General features: G+C 37.2%; 2 protein-coding genes across 2 annotated transcripts in view; both read right to left on the bottom strand.

Annotated features, from left to right (window-relative positions):
• Positions 1 to 21,541, bottom strand: part of NRIP3 (nuclear receptor interacting protein 3) — a 36,951-nt gene extending 15,410 nt beyond the window's left edge. Inside the window, exons 1-3 of the mRNA XM_070935215.1 lie at positions 21,374 to 21,541; positions 8,248 to 8,427; positions 6,130 to 6,212 (exon numbers count right to left, since the gene is read on the bottom strand). Of these exons, the coding sequence (XP_070791316.1) occupies positions 6,130 to 6,212; positions 8,248 to 8,427; positions 21,374 to 21,541 (431 nt within the window). The remainder of the gene's footprint in view (positions 1 to 6,129; positions 6,213 to 8,247; positions 8,428 to 21,373) is intronic.
• Positions 18,843 to 19,673, bottom strand: LOC139327608 (cilia- and flagella-associated protein 77-like). The gene has a single exon (XM_070957471.1). The coding sequence runs from the start codon at positions 19,671 to 19,673 to the stop codon at positions 18,843 to 18,845; it is 831 nt and encodes a 276-aa protein (XP_070813572.1).
• Positions 21,542 to 25,000: the final 3,459 nt, after the last annotated feature.

Genomic DNA, 25,000 nt, shown 5'->3' on the forward strand with positions numbered 1-25,000 from the left:
TTTATCAGGTTCGCCTGATACGCCAGTTGCGTCCCTTTCTGGATTGGGACTCCTTATGCACGGTCACTCACGCCCTCGTCACCTCTCGCCTGGATTACTGCATTGCTCTCTACATGGGGCTCCCCTTGAGGAGCACCCGGAGGCTCCAGCTGGTCCAGAATGCAGCCGCGCGGGTAATTATGGGGCAACATGGTGCTCCCATGTAACACCTCTCCTGCGCGAGCTGCACTGGCTCCTGGTGGTCTTCCGGGTGCGCTTCAAGGTATTGGTTCTCATCTTTAAAGCGCTCCATGGCTTAGGGCCCGGGTATTTACGAGACCACCTTCTGCCACCGATAACCTCCCACCGGCCAATCCACTCCCACAGAGAGGGTCTCCTCAGGGTGCCGTCGGTCAAGCAATGTCGACTGACGACCCCCAGGGAGAGAGCCTTCTCTGTGGGGGCACCCGCCCTCTGGAACGAGCTACCCCCCAGGAATACGACTGATCCCGGACCTCTGTACTTTCCGCCAAGCTTTGAAGACCTTCTTATTTCAGCAAGCCAGGCTGGCTTAAAATTTTAATGGGTTATTTTATGGGTAAAGGGTTTTAAAATTTGGGGAAGCCAAACTGATCTAATTCTGTTTTAATTTATTTTAACTTTTATATTGTATGTATTTTAATCTTGGCTGTTCACCGCCCTGAGTCCTTCGGGAGAAGGGCGGTATACAAATTTAATAAATCTAATCTAATCTAATCTAATCTAATCTAATCTAATCTAATCTAATCTAATCTAAGTATGGGCAAACCATAAATTTTAAAAAGAGTCACTACTGTGTTCATCACTTCAAGGGAGAAAAAAACCAGGGAATTTGTACATTTCAATTCATTTCCCCCTTAAAACTAGAAAATGTAACACTTTGAGAAAAACATCATCTGTGTTTTCAGGAATAAATCAGTCATGTTGATAGCTGTACAAAAGGAGACACCCACAACCAAAGAGTCGTGGTAAAACTAGCAATTAAGCCAGGCAAACCTCACATTTTGAAGTTTCCTGTTGTAACAATAGATTTGACAATGTAAAGTGCTTTTGTTGAATTTTTCATTGAATTTCTAAGGCAATGTCATGCATCCCAGCACCAGTTACCTTATCTAAGCATGGGATGGAACCGAAGTATGTTCTATGCAACCCTTCTGAATAGTCAATATTTCTGACTGAGATAGATGGCTAAAGAAATTATTTCCATATGCTAATGACTATACTCAATGTTCTTCTTCCCGACACCATTATTATTCCCACCTCAATAAATATAAGCTGTAATTTCTTTGATGGAACAGCACAAAGCCTATATGAGTTTTAAATTAAATTTTATCCCCAGGAGTTTGGGGGTTAAACCTTCTGTGATTTAGTGTGAAATTTTGCTATCTAAGACCCAATTTATGAGCTTGCCTGTCACAATTCACTGGCATGAAACATCTATTTATTATGAGATTCAAAACTTCAGTTCTCAAATGTTCTGAGACTCTCTCCTCTAACCAAATATTATTGAAGGGAGATCATGTGCAAATAAAAACACAATTAGGAGAAGGAAGAGAGCACAGTTTTTAGAGATCAAATCCTATGTGTCAAGGATAGAGAATGTGAAATCCCAAGAGCCTTATGCAACCCTCCAAAACCTTGGTAGATCCACAGAATGCTCCAAAATTTGCCTTCATATTGTAATGGACAACAAGATTAAATATATTTTAATTAATGTTATTATGTTTATATTCAAATTATATATTTAAAATCTTGGCCCTATTCTCCTTTTGAATGCAGCTCCAGCAAATGAAGCAAAGTCTAGTATGGCCCTCAACACCCCGCCAAGACATTAGTGCTATATACTACTAATAAATAAAAACTGGTGGTTGGAGAAGGTAACAAAATGTGAAAAAATAAAACATATTTTGGAAAAAAAATTAAAGGGGGATTGAAAGTATTACTGAATATACCGAGTAATCAAATAATCATAGATCCAGTGGGTGGAGGAATAGAATGAAATGCCTTGAAGAACGATATGGCTGGAATGCAACACAACATTTTATGACGAGTCCTGAAAGCCAACATTTCATAAAGTAGCAGGATAGTTTCAAGGGCTGCTCTTGCAATGTCTTTGGCTAGTGTTGTACAGAGAAACTATATATGTTCCAACTAAATAAGGTTTTTAAAATAATGTAACAAATCAATCCTCACTTCAAAGAAGACCCTATATAAAAATGGAGTAAAAGAATCTAACTACTATATTAATAAACAAAATAATCTATAATCAATAGTCTACATTTTATCATGCCTACTTCTCACTTTAGCTAACAAGTAGCACTTCTGAGGTGGTTTACTGGCTCAATCCAATAAAACAATAAAAATGTGGTTATGATTTATTATTTTGTCATTCTCAACAGCTTGCTCCACAAGCTCAAATTTTTGACAGTACGAAAATAGACATCGTTTTCCCAAATTTCCTGCCAAACAGCTGTGAAAGGCATGATTACAAAGTTCAGGCTTCCCTCATTCCAACAGTTCCATCCCATATAGCTAACTGGGACAAATATTTAAAGAGGCACCTAGAGAGTCAAAAGTGGTCCATCCCTGTGCTGAAATAAGGGAAGCCTCACCCTGTTTTCCAGTCTTGCGTCAGAAATATACAGAAATAAAGGTGCCAGCTACTCTGCGGGAAGTAATACTAACTTACAGTGTAAAATTCCTACTAAATGTATAATGATGACTTTGGGTAATGAGACTGTAAATTGCTCAGCAGCGCTCAGTTCATTACAGGCCCAACCACTGAGAGCTACAGTGTTATATAAATAAGTCATTAGAGTTACAAAAACCTGGCATTTATTTTCTTGGCAATCAGTGTGGGATGGCCCCTGGGCTGTAAATTGTTATTGCTAAAATAATCGTTTCATGGACACCAAACTAAGAATTATCAAGGCTATTTGAGAAACAGGAAAAAAATAGACCAAATTACCATTGGGATAAAATTATTTCCCAATATGTAGTATCATTCTAAATTTATTGAAACACAGTTTGCTTGTTCCAGACTTATGTTGTTTAAACTTATTAAGAATTGGTTTAAAAGACCGATTCTCATTTAGCTGTTTCAGCCTGTTTCTAGGGAGATTTTTATACCAGTTCAGGAATTTGCAAACACTGTTTAACAAAAGATTATTGTAAAAGAACAATAAGAAAAGCTATCTATCTATGTATACTAGATGCTTCTTTCAAGATCATTACTCTATGACAGAAAGAGAGGTGCTACGGATGCCCAAAGAAATGTTGCTTGGAGTCAGAATATTTGATTCAGTACTACTATTACTAATAATAGCTCTGTAATTTACTCCATAATTTTCTTTTCTCCCTTTTTGCAGTAGCAAATTCTTAGCTCAGCTTGCAACTTCAAAGGTAACCTTAGAACCTAAATCTGTAACTAAGCAGTGCAACCAATAATGACCTAAGCTTGTAAGAGCAAGATAATTTAATTGCTGTACATCAGTTGCTACAGCCCACAAAGAGTATTGCTTACCCAGACTGACTTCCGGTTGACGTCACAGTGAAAATGGCTTGGAAAATAGTGGGCTCCACCGAGCCCTGCGAAATTCAGCTGGTAACCGCTGTCAGGAGACCCTACGGGGTCAAAGCCACCTTGTAGGGGCAGCGAAGAAAGGAGAGGCGCTTTGTGGACCACGAGGAACTCGCAATTTCCTCATTAGGTCGGAAGCAAGCTCTCCTGAACAGAAGCAGGGACGATGGCCATTTTTGGCAGTCACAAGCTGGGACAACTGGCATCATAAGATTTGTGCTGGAACAGTCCGTGGACAAAGCATTGAAACTGGGTGAGATAACTTCCAACTCTTACTCCAAAGATTTAATTTTAAAAAGATTTTAAAATATAGTCTCCAAGCGTCAAGGAAGCGACGATTAGACACATGGAGAAGATTAAAGACTGAAAATTAAGAGGCAAAAGAAATGCCCAAGGGAAGCTTTAAAATACAGAAAGCCTGGAAAAAAGCTTAAACAATTTGAAAGGTGATTTTTGGGGGAAACTATCTTGCTTATTTGTATTTTTAAACCCCCTGGATTTATTGGATAATCAGCTGTTTAAGGTTGGACTTGGGAGCAGGACAGCCATCTACTGGAAGAAGAGGAGCACTACAGTGTCAGTACTCTTAGTGAAAGTGAGGTCCAATACACATAAAGTCTAATACACAAAATAGAAGAAAGTAAATAACACCTGGAAGGTGGCCTGACCTTGACTCTATTCTAGAAGACGATTTGGGTATTTGAAAATACCTAATAAGTTTCTTTTTCCTCATGAAGATTTCTAAGATGAACTAAATTGCAAATAACTAAACTTTATTGAAACTGGCTATTGGATTTGAAAGATTGGAGGAACCTAGTGGATTAATTTGGATTTGGATTATTAAGGCTATTTGACAGAACATTCTACAAGGCAAAAGAAGAAAGGTGATAGAAGAAAAGAGAAAAGAAGAAAAGTTACATAAGACTTTAAAATTTGGACAATGGGAAGATATGTAATTGGAAAAATCACAAGGCTGTAAACTACTGAAGAATTTTAAAGATTATAAACTTAGGGGATTTGGAGGTATAACTATGGGATTGATTGAATTTTATTAAGTTGGAGTTTTTAAATAATGGGACGTTGGAACCAAAGAGGTATACTGAGTAATCTTTATTAAATTGTTACAAAATGGAACTATAGGGGATAATAGAGGCAAATGAAGAAATAATTTTGATGCTCAAAAACATGCATGAAACTATAAAGAACAATAAGGAAACAAGGGGATTGTCTAAAGATAAAGAAATGAGTGTAAAAGCCACTCAACAATTGGGGGAAAAAGATGAACATGATATTCAGAAAATAGATGAGAAATTAGAAGAAGCAGTGGAAGGAAAAAATCAAAATGAGATGCAAGAAGATAAAGATAATGAAGAGAAAGGATTAATAAGTATAGAACAGAGGGGCAAAAAAGAAAAATCTCTTCAAAAAAGGAGAAAAGTTTAGAGAAAAAAAAGAAAAATATTTTTTAAAAAAAGAAAGTCTTATTGATGGGTGTTCAAATAATACAGCAGAAAGAGACAAAGGGCAACCCGAAGGGAATGTTCAGTAGGTATAAAAATATCAAAAAGAGTTATAAGACTCCAAGAGAGAGAAATAAAAGGGTGATTAAAAAGTCAATAAATGATGGAACTCCAAAAAGGTTAAGAGATGATGGATACTGATAAAATATATTAATTAAAAAATAGAAAATACAAATAGGGAAAATAGTAGCATACATGTTAACAGATAATAAGGGCCTGGTGGCTCAGCAGACTAAAAGCACTGTGATTAACGCCAACTGTCTGCAATTACTGTAAGTTCGAATCTCGCCAGGCTCAAGGTTGACTCAGCCTTCCATCCTTTCTAAGGTAGGTAAATTGAGGACCCAGTTTGTGGGGGCAATAAGCTGACTTTGTATAAATATACAAAAGTATGAAGGCTATTGCTTAACGCATTGTAAGCCGCCCTGAGTCTCCGGAGAAGGGCGGCATATAAATAAAAAAAATAAAAAAATAAAATAAAAAAAATAATAGAATCTATTATAATTAAAAATAAACTAAACTTAGTAGGTGGAAGTTTGGGATTAGGTAATCTAATTGTATTATTAATATTAATAGTGTGTTAAAGTATATTGTGAACTTAAACTTTTAAGGATTAGAAATTGTGGGGATTTTGAGATATATTCCCACAATTGATTAAATTTTGTTAATATTTGGCCTTATTAGTAGCCCTAGACATTTGCGATATTGAAATTATGGTGGAATAATAAGTAATTTCCAAAATATTAAATATTAGTAACTTAGCAGGGGATAACAAATACATGGCATAAAGAAATGTTATTTATGTTTAAATGAATTAATGGAAAAAATGATAAAGAATTATAAAGAGAGAATGGTACTGTTGAAGTTGGAAGATTATGCATACTTATTTGTATTATTATTGTTAGCATCGTTTAAAAAAGATTTGACCCAGTCAATACACTGTCCACAAAATATGTATGGTGTGTATATTAAAAAATAAACAAAATATTTTAAAAAAAGAGTATTGCTTACCCTAATCTCTCCAGACACGCAGAAGAAATTATATTGCGTTGGCATCCAGTATCAACTACAACTTGCAATTCCTTCCCATTACACTGTAGAGAGAAAGAGAGCATTTTTGCAAAATATCAGCTGATGGTAAGTGAATTATCTGTATTTCTATTGTTTTTTAATATAGTTTTAGGCAAAAAGTTCTATTTCCATTCCAACCCCTAAGCATTTGGGACACAACAGCTGTGGTCGTAAACCCTTAGCCACACTTGACTTAACTAAGGGTTATTCAGTTTTTCCAGAAAACTTAATACAACAAAGTACCATAAATTAACAGCAGGGGGCTGAAGTTGCACAAAATGCTTGACTAAAGTATAGTTGAATAATTTGTGGTCCAATGGGTCATACAAACCCAGGCTTTGGATTTCTTTTATTTTTATACTGCTTTTTATTTAGGAGCTCACCAGGAAGCACCAATAGCTCACAACAACTCTGACATAATGAGAATATATTTCACAGGGTTGACTTATTGGGTTCTTGATGTTCTCTGAGCTTGCATCTTTTCCTGTGCACCTAGCCTGATTATATTACCTTGCAGGGAGAGAAGCACACCAAGAAACAAGCATCGTAATAACTCTGTGACATAAGTTGAGCAAAGAGACAATGACTCACCCAAAGCCCACCCAATGAACTAATATTATTAAGAGTGGTTTCATTTATTAAAGGTCAAAGCCCTGTTATGTAGCCAGTCTATTTTTGGGACTATTAGATGGGAAAACAAAATGGAGAAATTTTAAGAAGTCAAATGCTGTTAGATAATCTATGTGAAAAATGTTTGCTGAAAAAAAAAAGTTGGGATGTATATGAAAGTGTACTTATGCCCCCTTTTTATATGGAAGTGGGGGTTGGATATGACAGAAAAAAACTAACACGATGACTGCACTGGTAACGGGGTATTTAAGAAATTCATGATGCATGAATGTTACCATGGATCTTTTATTGTTCCTTGAAGTGGAAATTATATATTTTTTCTGTAAACTGTTAGTCAATTCCCTGAAACCAGCCATATGCAAGTTTAATAAGTATATGTATGTTGAAATGTTTGTTCATAAGAGATAACAAGTGAGAATTGAATTGCAAAACAAATATATGAAGGAACAATATGAGTTGAGCAAAAAGGGGAAAATAGTAAAATCACCATGGTTTGACAGCATTAATAAAATCCTGAAAAAAGGAAAGTAAGAAGTTTCAAAAGCAAAAGGCAATATATCAAACAGAGTGTAAACTCGGTGAAAGCAAAGATGGTTTGTAAAATCAGAAAAGTACGGAGAAACACAGTAAATAGTGTGGAAGTAAACTAGATTTAGCCAGATTTTATTTTCTCTTACTTCTTTCTTTTCCTTTGCATGCTATCGTTTTATTATTTTTCTGTACTGTGCACAATGTTTACCAAAGGAGAACAGAATTATATTGTTTTATTGAAGTAAGTCTGGTTCACACATGAAAGATGCATGACATACACAAGACTAAAATGCAATCGCCTAATATGTCCTCAATGAATTGTGTAAACTCAGCCAGTTTATTTAATTTGCAGGCAATTGGGTTGAGTCAATGTTTTGTCTAGTGAAGGATCTCAATAGATATTGCTCAGAACATGGGGAATAACTCCAGGGCTTTAGGACAGAAGCTGAGCTATTGGAAGTGATTCCCATGATCACAGTTAAATCAGAGGAATAGCTGTGTTAGTTGTAATACAAATCACATAGGCTACATTTGTTATTCCTAAACCAACAGCATAGCTCTCAACTTCACCCTCATGCCTTCCCTGTGGATGGGTTCCAGAATGAATCTGAAAGCTCGGAAGACAAAACCTCTGCTCATAGTGACAAAACCAGATTAGATCCTGCAACATTATCCTGGGACACATATATCACCTTCATTCATGACTTTCAACTCTGATGGTTAATCCAAACAAGATACAGGCAGCCCTCAACTTTATCCTCAGATTTGAGGAGGCCTGGAGCGGAATGCTCCTGAGTCCTGTTCTGAAAAGTTCTACTACTTCAGATGTAGGAATACAGAACCTTTGAAAGTAGAGGAACTGGACTAATGGGTCTCCTGCAGGACACAAAAGCTTACCTGGCAGCAGATGAGAATGAGGTCCTCTTCCTCTGTCTTGGGGGGACTATCCAGTTTCATTTGATTCAGTTTATTTGTCTGAGCTGAGAGATCATTTTTCTGAGAGCACGTCCCTCGGCTGTGCCGCAATCTTGACATATTTGTTTCCATGAGGCGTCTCTGCAAAATGTTGTGTGGTTGCTTAAAAAGAATTCAGGGCACGGGAGAAAACACAGGTAAAGCAAAGCCAGACTGTAGCACTTGGCAGTCATTTAAAGTTTCAAAGATCCAATGTTTAAAAATTAGGTACCGATCAGTAGTGATTAATTAGTAATGGATTGTTGTCAGCATCTGAATTTAAGTTGTAATTTATATAGACAAAGCAGCAACCATTACATTTATACTGTAATAGTCAAGTAAAAACATTTGTGCCTATGTCAGTTATGACCCAATTTTCAATACACAAATCTAATTCATTTACCACATCATCATAATTTAATTTATCCCTGTTTTAGTATATATCCCATTAGAGGCTGGGTGCACTTAACAGATTAAGGCAAAACCAGACAAGCATACTATGTTTTATGATAAAAGAGATCCTTCCCTGAAATAAGGAATCGTTTTCTCACTCATCTCTCAGTCTTGCTCTTATAGAAATGGCCAAAGAATTCAGCAAATGTATGAGAGAAAGAGCATTCATGTATCAGCTTGCTCTTGCCCATAATGCAGAAATTGATAGAGCTATTAGAAGTAGAGAATCTTGGCATTCTTTATTCTGTTCTGCCTCCTGAATAGCTGGCAAAACTTCAAGTCAATGTTTTTGTATGTTAGTGTTTTGTGCTTTCAAGTCAGTTCTGACTCCTGGCTACTGCAAGGATAAAGTTATTCTGAAAGTCATTTGCCAAATTGCCTTCTTCCTAGAGTTGAGAAGGGAGTAAAGGGCCCAAGGTCATCCAGCTGGCTATGTGCCTAAGGCAGGAGTAGAAGTCGCAACCTTCTGGTTTTTACTGGTGTGCCCTTTTAACCATTACACTAAATTGGGTCTCTTATAACAGCTTGGCACAAAAAGAATTTCAGATAGTGTTGCTGCTTTTGCATATTAGCCTGATAAGCTGCTACACGTTCAAAAATCTTTTTCTTTCCAAAAATACTATTCAGGGACACCAGAAAGGCTCTTAATACAATGGTTATCACGTTTTGCAGGGAAAAGGATCTTTTGTTCAAGACATAATTCCATGTCTGAGAAATAAATCCATCTGAAATGCTACAAATTTTCTGACGCTGTGGACTAGGAGAGTTGGTGCTTCTAACTCCCATTAAACTCGGCCATTCAGAGTGAATTATGCAATCTGTTGCTAAAAATATAGAGGACACTGCCATCAGCCAATCAGATGCAAACATCTTGACTCAGTGGCCAGCCCCTGAGCTAAAACAACATAAATGGAATACATAGCTATCGCTGCCCCTTCCCATGTTTTCAGTACATGCGCTGTGCTTTATCTGGCTGTTTTGAAGAAAAAATGAGAGGGATGAAGGAGAGGAAAACTCCCTAACAATCCAAGTCTTCACATATAAACCTATATATCTACTAAAATTAGTGATAATGGCATGACATTGTCATTTTTCCTTTGTACTGAGAGACTGGAAAATGGAATGAGACAACAGTTCAACACATCCTGGTTATATGAAAAGAGAAAATAAAAGCAGGCACTTTTCTACAAAAACTAGAAAATGATTAGAATTATTAAGTTTGCAGATAAGGTTGCCTGAGAAACTTATTAAAGAATTCTGAGTTCCAAAAATGGGAAGTATAGTGAACAATATGGGAAAATAGTCCCTACAAATAGGAAAATAACCCCTTGCCAAGCCCCACAGAGGTCCAGTGTTGTAAACTGCAGAAAAGAAGTTGTGTTAGAGCAGAGCTGGAAAAAAATCAGCTCAGTCACAAAAGGATGATGTTGAGTGATCAGACAACCATTTGTTTGAAATGGTATAGGGTTTCCTGCCTGAATTGGGGGTTGGACTAGAAGACCTCCAAGGTCCCTTCCAACTCTGTTATTTAATTCTAATATTGAAATGGGAATGGGGGTCTTCCTGTTTTCCCATAAGATTGGTTTCCTGTAGATATAAGTTTGTTCCTACTATGAAAAATAGCCTATTATTTATTTAACTTAAAATCTCCCTTTTTTATTTTGTAAGTAACTCAAGGCAGCAGCAAAAATATATAGTGCTCCTTACTCCTCTCATTTTCTTGAGGACCAGAACTCTGTGACGTTGCACTGAGAAACAGTGATGGCCCAAGGTCCCCCAACTGGCTTTCATGCCTAAGACAGGACTAGAACTCACAGTCTCCTGGTTTCTAGCCTGATGCCTTAACCACTAGACCAAAGTGGCTCTACCTAACTTATATGACCTGAACAAGAATAGCATTATGAGGCTAAAGTCATTAACAAGAAACTACAGACTTAATGCAATTTACTTGTAACTGACTCTCAAACATACCCTGAAGTAATATATGTACAAACTAGTTGTGATTTGAATTGTCTGATCCCAACTCAATAGTTCTTTATACCTGGAGACCAAGACATAGGCCACAAATGGTAGCCAGCATCTCATTTTGATAGAAATGGATATTTCAAATTGTATAATGGAGATTATACAATTTTAATAGATGAGTGGAAGTATCTATCAGTTTATGGGAAAGAATAAATATTGTGAAAATGAGTATTACTTCAAGATTGATATATATTCTAAGATGATGTCTATGTTAATTTTACTTAAACAAACTGCTAAATTAATGATTAACTTTTTTGGAAAGCTCAAACTCCAAGCTTTCCTTGTCAAACATAATATAAAAATCCATATTTTTTAAAAAATTGCTTTCTTTTTCAATGATATCACTAGGCACACTTGTAAACTTGTATTACCATTGTTTTATTGACAGTTGAAAAGAAAATATATACTGATAACATGCAGGGCTTGAAACTGGAATTTCACAAGTTTAAGAAATGTTGATATATTTCTTTTGATTTTAAAATAAGATTAATTCCTAAAAAATCTTTTTTCAAGTTTATTAGACACTTCAAAGGTTGTTTAGAAAGTCTACAGAAAATCTATTTTCCTATGCTGGAGATGTAATATTTTTGAGGTGTTTACATAACTATCATCATGTCCCTTGTTAACTTATTAACTGGATATTCTTGCTATAGTAATTTCTTTGGAAGAAAAATGAAGTTTAAGGATGTCCATGTGTTTTTAAATTATGTTTAAACGATTTGTCTATTTATTAAAAATTCTGGATTTATCATGCTCAAAAGGTTTTTTTTTAATGAAATGTGTCAGCTCTCATATTCTAAATTGATTGTCTATCAATAGAGGAAAAAGCAGGTAATGTGATTCCTTGTGGTCAAGATTCTATCTGCTGTTTAAAAACTGAGTTGCAGCAATTTTTCTATTGATGTTATTAGTATTGTATTATTTGATTTAACTGTCTTTTCTCTTGTTTGTTAGGTTGTTTTGTATAGTACATCTCTCTCTGTGTATGAATATCCGTGTACATACACATATACATGCTGTTTTATTTGTATTCACAGCAGTGGTGAAATCTAAAATTTATTACTACCGGTTCTGTGGGCGTGGCTTGGTGGTGGTGGGGGAAATATGACTGGGTGGGCGTGCCCAATTTTTTATTTATTTATTTATTTTACTTTTAAAACCATTTTTTAAAAAGCCTCTGCTGATCAGGCAACTTAGCTTGGATCGTTAGAGGCATTTAAAAGAAAAAAAAACCTTTTTTTCTTTTAAATGCCACTGCTGATCCAAGCTGAGTTTTTAAAAAAGCTACTGCCAATCAGGCAACTCAGCTTGGATCGTCAGAGGCATTTAAAAGAAAAAAAGGGTTTTTTTCTTTTAAAAGCCTTTGACGATCCCAGCTGAGCCACGCAATCATCAGTGGCTTTTTTTTTTACTTTTAAAAGCATTTTTTGCCCGAAGAGGTTGTAGAAAAAATGCTTTTAAAAGTTAAAAAAAAGCCTCTGATGATTGTGCGGCTCAGCTGGGCATGGGGGGTGGGGGTGGCAGGGATTTTTGCTACCGGTTCTCCGAACCACCCGCCTCCATTGCTACCGGATCGGGCGATCCGATCCGAACCGGGAGCATTTCACTCGATTCACAGGTTTTGCTTTTTTTTCTTGGTATAATAATTCAATATTAAAACATATTTAAAAAATTTTAAAAAAACACCAAGGATCTCATTTCAGATCCCAATGCACTCAATATCAAGCTGTCTAAATTCAATGACAAAGGACAGAATTTCAGAGAATTTCAGTCTTTTCTGTCTCATGATGCTTATATATCTACATTTACCACTGGTAATATACAGAATCAAGCCAGAAGTCATGACTCCCTTTTCAAATTGTGAACCACACAAAGGAAATTGAAGAGAGAGAGAGAGAGAGAGAGAAGAGAAGATAAAGGATGGAAAGGAAGGAATGCTTGTCTAATTTGCAGCTGATGCCAAACTAGGGAAATTATTACTCAGAAGGCAAAATCATAATTCAAAACAATGAAATCCTAAAAGATTATGTTTAATCACAGCCCTGCACTAGAAGAAAAATCAAAGGCGAAGGTACAGAAGACCTGATCTGACAGCAATATGTGGAAAAAAGATTGAAGAGTCTCAGTGGACCTTAGCTGAATAGGAATAAACAATGCAACGAGGCAGCTACAAAGGTTAACACATTTTTGACAGAACATTTAATAGAAGAATAACCTTCAGAGTGTGGGAGATGACTCCACTGCTGGTATTGGTTAGACCACCCTTGAAAGATTCGCCTCCAATCCTGGACATCATAGTTTAAAAGACATGTGGATAATAAACTAGATTGGTTTCAGAGATAAACTTCCAGAAAAATAAGATACATGAAAACAAAACCCTAAGAAGAAAGAGCTGGCTATGTTTACCTTTCAAAAACAAAGAGACCTGGCAGTTTCTACAAACAATTAAAAGACTGCCATTTCAAAATGAAGGAAACCTGAAAGTGAGGCACAGAGATGTGCCAATAGGTTGAAATTAAGAGAGATTCACGTTGAATAGCTAGATGAATTTCCTGATGTTAAGTGTGGCATAGAAGTGGAAGAGTTACCTAGGACACTAATAGACTCCTGTTTGCTAGAGGTTTTCAAATCAGGAGCTGGATGGTCATCCAAGAGATGATTTAATGGATTTTTGCTTCAGAAGTGGATTGAACCAGATATTCTACAACCTGGAGAATTAGAAAGTCTACATTATTCAAATTAGACATGGAACGTATGTGGCCTTCAATAAACAAGTCTCTTCTAAATGCTTTATTGATCTGTATGTGTATAATTTACATTGTAATGATGCCTGCCTATTTTCAGCAATGCTTAGTTTTGGGTAAAGGCTATAGAAAGATAAGGAACATTCTTCAAGTTTCTGAAAGGATATAATACCTCTCAAAGCTTACTTTGTCTCATCCTATAGAGCAAGACATAGAACAATGGATTTGCTAAATTATGGGAAGGAAATTTCAGAGTGAAATCCAAAGAGAGGTGGGGAATTCCTCATCACTTGATATATTAAAGCAGGATTGGACAGTTCTCTAAAGCAAGCTTTGCCCCAGCACTTATTTTTACAAGGTTTACAAGGATACCAGATACCTGCAGTAATGGGCCTATTTAGTTATTTGCAGCATTTACAGAAAAAAGAGAACTTGCCTTTTTTGGTTAAAAGATGAGCAAAGAGCTTTCTTAATTTATAAATATTCATCTTCTAGCCATTAAGGAGTACTCTTACATGCTTCTTGGGTTGCATAAAAAAAAATCCCATGTGTCTGTTTATCCATCCATCCAATCCATTTTATTTTATTTTTATTCCTATTATAGTTACTGGATGCTAAATTCCTATCCAGTTATGCATTTCAGCCACTACTGTAATATCCAGCCCTCCTGCACTAATATTCATTCCTTTGAAAACAGGACTTCTTCCAGAATCCCCAGTTAGCATGACCAAGCAGTTCATCATGTTGGAGAAGGGTAATTGAAACTATTTCTGTTGGGTTTAATATTTGTCCCGTTATTGTTCATAAAACTGTGGAACTATTAATAAAATAACAGGGCAGATTTAGCTTCCATTTTCCAAACCTAAACATGATTCAATATAATAGTCAGCAGAGCAAATGCACGTGTACCCTTTTCTACTTTATGAGATTAAAGCAAAACAGTGTATCTTTCTGTGTCCTGAAAATTTTGTAATTCACATCCATTTAAGTAAATGTTTGGGAAAACAGATGATGCTTCAGTAGTCTTTTGTATACTGAATTAGTATTAGAATTTTTATGGTCCTATTGCAATTATAATTAACATTACAGCATTCACTAAAGTAGACACACTCATTAAGACTCTTTAGGTATTCCCTATCTTGCTAATTATGCCTCTACAAGAAGTAGAATGGTGGTTCATACATTATGTCATTATATAGAAACATTCCTAAATGGCCCCCTCTTGGCCATCTAAGGGTTTAAAGTGTCCTTCGAATGTCCACATAATAGAAGGCACAATAAACTACATCTGTCCAGAAATTTCAGACAAGGACCCACTAAAAGGAAGTAAAAAATGATATATGCATTAATATAAACTGCTTCCAGATAGGCAACTCCAATCACTATCCAATCACTGACAATTAACCTTCCATCACTACTTAATATTTTAATTACTACCATGTTTCCTCAAAAATAAGACATCCCCTGATAATAAGCCCAATTGGGCTTTTAAGCGCATGTGCTAAAATAAGCCCCCGGCCAAAAATAAGCCCTCCCAAAAAATATTTAAACACATGTGCAGCCGGTCCCCACCATTTCCTCTGGTTAGGGTTAGGGAGACAGAACTGGAAATCAGATAAAATGGCAAGAGGAGCCCTGTCTTGCTCCATGTGTCCCAAAATAATAAGATCTCCCCGAAAATAAGGCCAAGCACTTATTCAGGGTTCAAAAAGATATAAGACAGGGTCTTATTTTCGGGGAAACACGGTACCAACACATTTCCCAATGTATTGAATTAAATTTAGTACAATAAAACTTATTATAAGTAAGCAGTATGATTTTACATATGTTAGTGTTGTCTTCCTCTAATACTATTATCAATTTTCTATTCATATTAAATATAGAAATATATTTATTTTTCTATCTGCATTAACTTCCTTGCCAATTAAACATAGAAATTTCACAGAATATTTCCAGTATCTATATATTTTTTTCTAAAGAATTACACTTCTTTGATAACTATGTTTTTTCCCCTTAAAATTAACCTTGGGAGAAAATGGACATTTTAATTAAGGCAAGATTAATGCCTTCTTGAATTTATGCTGGAAATCAACAAATTAAATATCTAGCAAATAATGCTAATCACTATGAAAAAAAAATAAGAGGGCAATCTTTGCTTTAATAATAGTTCACAGTTTTATAATTACATTATAGGATAAAGAAAAGGTCATTTGTATCAAAAAAAATCATCTCTGTTGAATATGTGAAAGGAGTGGGCTCACAGTTGTTTCTACCTTGTTTTCCCCAAAATAAGACATCCCCTGATAATAAGCCCAATCGGGCTTTTGACCGCATGGCAATAAGGACCCTGAAAGCACTTATTTCAGGGTTCAAAAAAATATAAGACAGGGTCTTATTTTCAGGGAAACACAGTAGATGGTTCCCCAATACAACCTTAATTTCTATGCTATCATTGTTCATATTGTCATCTCTAAAATCTCAAGTATTGTATTCTTTGTTGAAACTCCTTATAGACTGTATTCACTCAGCATGCTTAACCAGATCTGCATAAAGTACTATGTTCGCATAGTGTTGGAAACTGATGTACTTTTGTGGCTCAGCAAGTTGTTAAGTATTGGAAGTGTGGCTTCTGTGGCATTGACTGCTTAGCACCTCATGATCCATTGACCATATGGGGCAGTCAGTATAATAGTTGAGGGTTTACTCTGAACAGTCTGCTTTTTATCTATGACAGGGGTCTCCAACCCCCGGGCCATGGCCCACAGAGGGTGAGCCTGTGCATGTGTGCTCCACTTGCATGAGCAGTGGGCATGTGTGTCCGCTGCTCACACAAATAGAGCTGTGTGCGTGCTTCCCCGCACTATCCCCTCTGCCCCCACCTACCGGTCTGCAAAACCAAAAAGGTTGAGGAACTCTGATTTATGAGACTCAATGTCTGTAGAGATTCTTAGTCATCCAGATCATGGTTGTCCCAAAGGTGCTTTTTTAAGTGGCAATTGGACCTTCTGGTTTTTCTTTGAAGACGTTTCACTTCTCATCCATGAAGCTTCTTCAGAGCTGAAGTCCAGTTGCCTTTTGAAAAAGCACCTTTGGGATGATCTGAGTCTCATAATTTCAGTTTGCTCCCTTCTGCCTTTCTTCCAAATGCACATGCATGGGATCCTTGTTCTCTCCCAGGTAGGATACAAGCTTGGTGCTAAGCTTGCCTATCTCTGTAATGTACTGCCCCTTCCACATGATATGAAATGTTCTCAAAGCCTTTTCAGAAAACATCTTCTGAGGCCTTAATTAATAAGTTAATAAGTTGGACTAGAAGACCTCCAAGGTCCCTTCCAACCTTGTTATTCTGTTTTTCTGGTAATACACTATACCTTGAATTATTGCATTTGTAGTCTTGTGCAGAACTCTGAGAACAGCCACTGCAAAAATGAATAATTTTAAGAGATACTGTAAATTTGGGGGGGGGGGATGGGATGGGATGGGATGTAAGAGGAGGGATATCCAAGACTGAAGAACGTACCAGGAACTAGGTAAACTCTTTCACCAATCCTTCTGGGTAAGAAAGTTGATAACAGGCAACATGGTACATTCTCTATCAATGTGGAATGAAAAAGCAGCTTCCTCAGCCAAATGATCAAAATTTTCTTTCCCTTTTTCCTTAGTTCCTTGGTTTTTGAAAATCCTTGCTCTTACTTTCAAACAATATGGATTTGCCCATTCTTATTTCAGCACCCCATTGAATATATCACTGCCTCTAGGTTTTGCCACTTTAAATATATTACTATTGGCCTCTCAGTTCCCCTTCACATAGCAAGTTGCAAGGTATTTATTTTAAATGTCTTTTAACACAGCCATTTTACAAATCTGAAGGTAAAGACGAACCAGGGATACATCAAGCCAATTCCAATAACAACTAGTCATGCAACATTTGAAAGGGTAGCGTAATTAATTCATACTGTGCAGTTGTCCAAGTCTAGAGTAAATAGCTTTGCACAGGGCTTCCAGCCTGTCTTTAGTTTAACCTCCATGCACTGATTCAGAATATAGGAAAAAGAGTATCTGTGACTCTCCCTAATCCATTCTCAGATATTAATACCATCTTTTTTGCAAAGTGTTAATGTTAAAGAATCAATTATTAAATTTCAATTGTTTTATTATTGTTTTTTACTGAATTGCAGGCTTCGGGATTGTTGTAAATTTGAATGTACAGTAATGCAAAAATTACTTTAAGTCTTTCTTTGAAGGCCATTTCTGTAGTCGAAGTCCATCCCTGCTGAAAGACTGATTATAGATGGCTGCTATAGCTTCATCATACTTAGTACAAGTAATCAAATTTGACAAGATCAAACCAACATTGTTGTTCTCCATGTTCCACATCCTCTATAATTGCACTTTTGACATTTCAATTCCAAGTTCCTTGCAGATATAAATATCAATAGCTACTAACGTAAAGTTATATACAAGCATCTTAACTTTAAATTATATGAATGCATCCATGGTAATATAAAAACAGTTTATCCATCGTGCATTAGAAAAAAAGAAATTTCTCATAAATTAGTCCAGAACTTCTGGAAGTTTTACAAAACCTACAAGAAATAAGAAATAAATAAATGGAGACGAAAATTGATTCAGGAGAGGTAGTGGATGGTAGTTTCCAAACAAGTAGGTTTTTTTTCTTTGGTAAAAACAAAAGGATTATGCCAGTCACATTCTCTCATGTTTTATCTTTTTAGAGAAAATTCATTCTGAAATCTGTACTCACAGATTAATCACTAGAAAATCCAGTATTTATGCATATCACTTGGGCTTTATAAATATTAAGAAAAAAATATGATTTTATTCCTCTATTAACATTAGGTATAGCCTACTAGTATTTATGCAATATCCTCTGCTTTCTTTTAAACCAGAAAAAAAATAACATTTTTTTACTATTTTATTTATTTTAATATAGGAGAGTATTTCCTTTTCACTGAGAGTTCATGTTCCAAATAAGACTGGAGGTAAAAAGACTATACAAGCTTTCTAGCTAAAACACATTGACAGTTGCTTTATAGTAACCTGTGATGTTGTACCAACATTCCATCCTCAAATGGTGTAATGCATCCTTTAGGTGACAGTCAGGAATTCCATTCTTTCTATTTATCTGATAGCAGCAGTTTAGCAATGAGACACTCATGTCCTTATCTATTTCTTTTTTTTTTTCACAAGGAGCTTCATTTCAATGCTACTTATGGCAGGTTCCATCAAACTTTTTATCATAGCACAGAGCTCATACTGAAGTATATTAAGTCATTTGTTTCTTTCTAAAGCTGAGTCCTATATATGAGTATAAATGCCCCAACCAAACTGGCCACGACGAACTGGTGCTTCAATTTGCTGAGCTTTCATGGCATTCAGTCTATCTTCTTGACTTGGGAAGGTGTCAAGATGGCAAGCAATTTTCTGAAATTTTGGCATGTGCCATTGTGAATCTATCTTCACAGGGATTTGATATTTATTCAACATTGTCATACGGGTCTCATGTGTTTTCTCTCGTTTTTTCAAATGTTTCTTCTGCTTAAGACGCATGTTAGCTTTCCGATGCTCCTGCAGCCACTGGTCACCAAACTTATGTTGAAGGATCTCTGTTATGGGCGTTGGAGGAGGATATGGTTTCCCATAGGTCATGGCGTCGGGAAGACGAGGTACATTTTTGGGGAAGGTTTTGGCAACAGTTGTTTTGCAGTGAAGCTCATGGTGCTGGCAATATAGATGGTGTTCTTTTGCAGTGAAAAGACCAGCCTTAATTCCATTACTATTCATGTGAATAAAATCTTTGGGCATTTCTTTCTTTTTGATAGCACGAGTTGGCATAACGTGCCAGTGCCCTATGGCTTCAGGGACCCCTCCGTCAGTCCCACGTACAGTTAGGCCATACACAAAATTGGCTCCTGGAATCTTTGCGCATCTTCTACGGGTCCTTCCTAGTTCTGACTTTAAGATAAGGGGATTCTGGAACATGCTGTTTCTGACAAGCCCAATTCTTTCATTTTCTGACCCTGGTTGAATATCAGCTTTGGTCAGAGGCAGAAGCGGTGGTGGACAAATGTCACTAACACTAGCCCTCTTCTTTAATTTCTCAAGGTACTTTTTCACGAAGGTACTCATTGATGTTCACCACAGTCAAATTGACACTTGTGCTTTCAGATCTGTCCTTACAAATATTTGATCCAGGTGGTCTATAGCTGTGTATAGCATGAAGTGTGACATCATAAACCATGCAAAAGGTATTGTTGTGATTTACCATGTCATCAAGCCCGATTCATAATTTGTAAGTTAGCCAGTAAAAAATAAGATATCTTTGTGTCTATGCCTTAGAGACTGGAAGAGAGCCCATACTCAAGCTAAAGAGCCATAGGAAGCCATTTTATTTCATGTTCATTAAGAAAAAAAAATAGATTAATTCTGTTTCTGGGGAAAGAGAACCTTTGTTTAGATCTTTTTTTAACCTTCTAACTTTTGCACAGGTAGACTCCATAGTCACTGTCATGGGCTGCAATGCCCACTGGCTTCAAATGTATATACTGTCTGTATGTATCTCAAATATTTGAAAGCTGACTTTCAAATATAGAAGGGACTTATAACTATAGTCCTATTATGTTGTCTACATTACCACCATCACCCCAATTTAAAAAAAAAGATTATTAGGTCAGACTTTTGCATCATCTAAACCAGCATTAGTCATCTAATAATCTTCAAGAACTCAGCTGAGGCCACCATATTAAAGCAATTGAGACCAAATTAAATCAGACATTAACAAAATAGAAAGATAAGTGTGAGGTAAAAATATTTATAAATGTTCTTGCTAGATGGTTTAAGCAATAGTTTGTGAAATCCCAATACGCATTCAATTATAAAGTAATTAATTTTGGAAACATAAATATGACATATCACCCCCCCCCCAAAAAAATCAGCTTTTTAAATCATTATATGTTGCCGACTACATTTTGTTCTTCAATTAATAGCATGTTTAATGCATGTTTCAATAGTAAAGATGTGGAAAGCGAGGCAGATAGGAAAAAAAAATCCTAAATCCTCTGCTTTAGGGGAAAATTTGTTGTTTTTTTTTAAATAGTTTCTTCTCTGTATAAGATTTCTAAACCCAGTGACAGAATCAGGATTACTTCTTTATCCTAAAAGCATCTACACCTTTTTTAACTGGATCAATGCCATAGCAATGTAAAAAGGAGGAGTTTAAAACTGTTTTTCCAGCACTGCTTTCCCGATCCAAAATTCTTTCATCCTTATAAACTGCCATTTTGGCCCCCACCCCCCAAAAAAATCTTGTAAGCTTCGAGGTAAGCAGGGCTCCAAAGCTGCAATTGCTGTGAACTCATTTAAGAAGAAGCGCCTCCTGCAGAAATCAATCGAGCTTATTTCAAGAAAGGCTGTTTAAGACCCTGGTGTACTATGAGGAGAGAGGGAAGCACAAGCCTAGTAAATTATTGCGAGAATTAAATTTCCCCTCTCTTCCTCCTTTCTTTGATTGATCAACCGTTTAAAGTCAACATGATTTACATGATTTACATTATGCTTGTACACGCTTCATTAAAAAAAATATCTTAAACCTCCACCACGAAGGAAGCTGCTGAAACCATCAACCCTTTTTCCCCGCTCGCCCTTCCCCATTTCTTCCACCCCCCCCCCACCAAATTGCAGCGCAAATATTCGGGGATTGCCAAATATTGCAAATATTCGGGGGTTGCCAAAGGCCATCCAGTTCACCCTGCTCGAACCCACCCACCCCCCGGTGTTTAACCAACCCTCGTCTGCATCCCCCTTTCCCCCACAAAAACCCAAATTCTTACAGTATCTTTTGAAGTTCCCAGTTTTTTCAGCCCGTCCAAGGGCAGCAGATCGGCGGAGTCCTTGTGGTTGAACTGAACGGCCTGCTTCATCCTCCTCTGCTGTCGGAGGGCTGCGGCTTCCCTCACGTCCATGTCCTTCCTATCGGTCAGCAGCCCCGAGTAAAACATCTTGCCGTCGTCTCTCTTCGCGCCGGCCGGGCCTCAGCTTCCCTTCGACCAGTTACAGCGGCTGCAAACCACCGCCGCCGTTCCTTCTCCCGAGGGGGACGCCTGGGCGGGCTTTGAGCGGGAGCACTTTATAGCAGGACCTCTCCGCCCGCGTGACGAGCGCCAGCAGCAGGTGCCCCCGCCGGTGCGGCGGCTGCAGCAGAAGGGGCTGGGCGGGCCTCGTGCGGTATGCCGGTCGGCCGCCCCCGCGCGCCGCCGGCTGAAGACGCGGGGCTGCCCGCTGAGCAGAAACAGCGGGCATCCCTGGGAAAGCGAGCCGACCGCCGGCTCCTTTGGCGAAAGCCACCGCCAACGGCCGTGCGCGCCTCCTCCGGCAGTTGCTGTTCCAGGGAGGAAAGGAAGCTGCGTTTTCTTTCTAAATAAATGGATGTGACTCCTTTTTTTTCTTTTCCTTTTAAAGGGTAAACATGCACGGTGGGTATCATACTATATGCTGCATATGAAGAGAAAGCCGGCAGCTGTAGATGTATAACGAGTAAGATTAGATCGGGTTTTCCTTTTCCAAAGTGAGAGTGGGATGCTGCCCATCATCTCCTGGACCACAATCCCTACTCATGGTCATTTGTGCCCTAGTCATCTCCTGTGGTGACTATTGCAATGCGCTCTACGTGGGGTTGCCCCTGAAAAACATCTGGAACCTCCAGTTCAGGGGTGGGTTCTACTTACCTTTACTACTGGTTCGCAATGGGTCTGTGCGTGCTTTTTTGCACCGCGCAGAAGCGTTCTGATGACGTCGGAGTCAGTGGGCGGAACCTCTTGCCTGTTTTACTACTGGTTCTATAGAACCGGCGCAACCCACCACTGCTCCAGTTGGTGTAAAATGTAGTGGGCCACATGGTTTTTGTGCAGACCTTGGTGTGCACATGTATCACCTCTCCTGCTGGAACTGCTTTGGTTGCTTCCAGGTAAAATTGAAGGTGCTGGTGGTCACCTTTAAAGCCCTTTGTGTCTTGGGACCAGGTTATCTCTTGCTGGTCCTATCTACCCAACCCACTAGAGCGGGGAGGCAAGGAATGTTGCGAGTCCTGTCCCTTAAGGAGATACATCTGGCAGGACTCAGAAGAAGGGCCGTCTCTGTGGTAGCTCCCTCTCTCTGGAACATCATCCCTTCGGAGATTAGACTGGCCCCTACTCTGACACTCATTTGGAAAGCCCTGAAGATGTGGTTTGCTAGTGGGCCTGGGGAACCCAGAGTGGGATGGAGCCCATTAAATGGCTGATATGAATGTGTGCTGTCACCAGGTTTGGGGGGGGGGTTATTTTATTTTTTAAATTTTATTTCTTTTATATTACGTTTTTATGTCTTTGTAAGATGCCTTGAGTCATCATGTGCGAGTAGGCGGCAGTATAAATTTTCTAAATAAATAAATAAAATAAATCTTGCTGCAAACACATAAACATGGGTGTTATTTAAGGCCCCATTAAGTAGCTGCATCATTTGGACGTTCATTTGTAGATTAGGGCTATATTACATCCTCCGCATCTGCTAAGCCTTCTAATCAGGGATCTTTGCATGGGATCCTTTGGGAATGAAATGTCTGATTTCTACATATCTTGTTGGCAATTAGAGGGGGAAGGAGGAAGCTTTCATCTCATTCTGAGATACTGATGATTAATATGTTAGCCATTTTTTTCCCCAGAAAGTCATCCTTCGCCAGAATGGGTGGCTATTAGATTTGGTTTTTTGGTCTGATTTCCAACCTTCATTACAATAAGGATAGACAAATTAACTCCTTGCCCTTTATCAGGTTATAATCAGATATCCCTTCATCCCATATCCCATCATTAATCTAGAAACATATCCATAGAACATCAACTTTTCAGTCCTGGTGTCAGCAAAAAGTCCCTAATGGGTTGCCAGAATTTTGCAAATAAATGTCTTATTTTAATTATGATCAGATAAACCAATACTATATTCCTTCCTTTTACTTCTAACAGTCTTAATAGTTTTATTCAAATTTTGTGATAGGATTTGATTTTTCTTTAATTCTTCTTGATCCAGTTACACAGAGGGTTTAAACATTTTAACAGTGAACCTTAAAGAAAAGCCTTAAAGACTGCAAATAATCGCCAAATAAAACCAGCATCCTATATTAATTCTATGCTTCTGCACATGCACAAGCATTTAAACAAGACTTTTTTGTACAACCAACAAGAAAAATATTCAAGGTCATTTTTTTTTTGGGTTTTTCATTTATATTTCTCCTTTAATTTTTAAAACTTCAGACCATTTTTTTGGTATATCCAATTTTTGTTTACTTCTGCTTTTATATTTTTTTAAATTTTAATAACTATAATAATGTAAGATAATGATGTTTTCAAAAATATTTATTGTTTTATTGGGTTGTTATATGCTGCCCCAGAGTCCTTTTTTTATGAGATGGGCAACCTTATAAATTTGATCAATAAATAAATGTGTCCTTTTCCAAGTAACTATCTTGATCCATTATGCATAGTTCCAATTTTGGCACTTTCTGTCTTGTCAGACAAAATTTGATTCATATCTTTCATTTACTCATTGGCATCTTTTGGACATAATCTATCCATAGAATCAGACATCATTACTGACATTATTGTAACTACCTATTTCTGGCTTCATTTTTCAAAGATATTTCATATTTTCAATGTTATGATGTTTTGTCTCATTTTGTAAGTCCCAGTTAACCAACACAAAAAGCTGGATTATATTTTTTTTCTTCTACTTAGAATTTTTAGTCTTCTCTAGTGTCTAATTTCTAAGGTCATAAAGTTGCTTATGTTTATTATGAACCAAGATAGCTTCTTGTTCCCACAAAAAGCTATTTATATTTTATAGTTAATGTAAAAATCTTATACTAAAAGTCAATAATCTAAAATTATCTTGACCTTTAATCCATTTTTAAGTTTCTTATATCAAAATCTTATTAGACTTTTGCTTTTGATTTCAAATGCTTCAGTTTCTTAAGTTTACAATTATTTTTTCTTTTGTTGAAGCTAAACTCATCCAAAGACTTTTTAAACTTGTCATTCCAAAGATCTCTAATAGCTTTAAAATGGTTAATAGGCGACTTCTGAAAGTGATTAAAAAAGTGAGGACTGTGTCCTTTAAAATGCTCTACCAAAATTGTGAAGAAGATGGCTAATCCTGTCATCTCAATCCTATGGAAGACAGCTATCTTGCATCTCCTCCTGAGGAACAGCCATCCAAAGTACATGTGGGCAATCTCCTGTCTTCTTGTCCAGAGAGGTTTGAAGAAACCGATTTTCTCACCAGTTCTCTAATCTTTGCCACAGTCATCACTTCCTCTTTCATGGAGATGACTTCATTTCACCATGCCTCCCCTAGAAACTCTCAGCCTTCCTAGATGAGTTGTGTGACAATCTCTTGTTACTCCTGAGAAGCATTAATATGCTCATTTT

The sequence above is a fragment of the Pituophis catenifer genome, unplaced genomic scaffold (assembly GCF_029215685.1).
Source record: "Pituophis catenifer annectens isolate HBS135680 unplaced genomic scaffold, rPitCat1.0.hap2 SCAF_1, whole genome shotgun sequence".
In the NCBI taxonomy this organism is placed as follows: domain Eukaryota; kingdom Metazoa; phylum Chordata; class Lepidosauria; order Squamata; family Colubridae; genus Pituophis; species Pituophis catenifer.

Coding starts and splice junctions, on each gene's coding strand:
- LOC139327608 (XM_070957471.1), bottom strand. CDS start 19,673: ATGAGTACCTTCGTGAAAAAGTACCTTGAGAAATTAAAGAAGAGGGCT.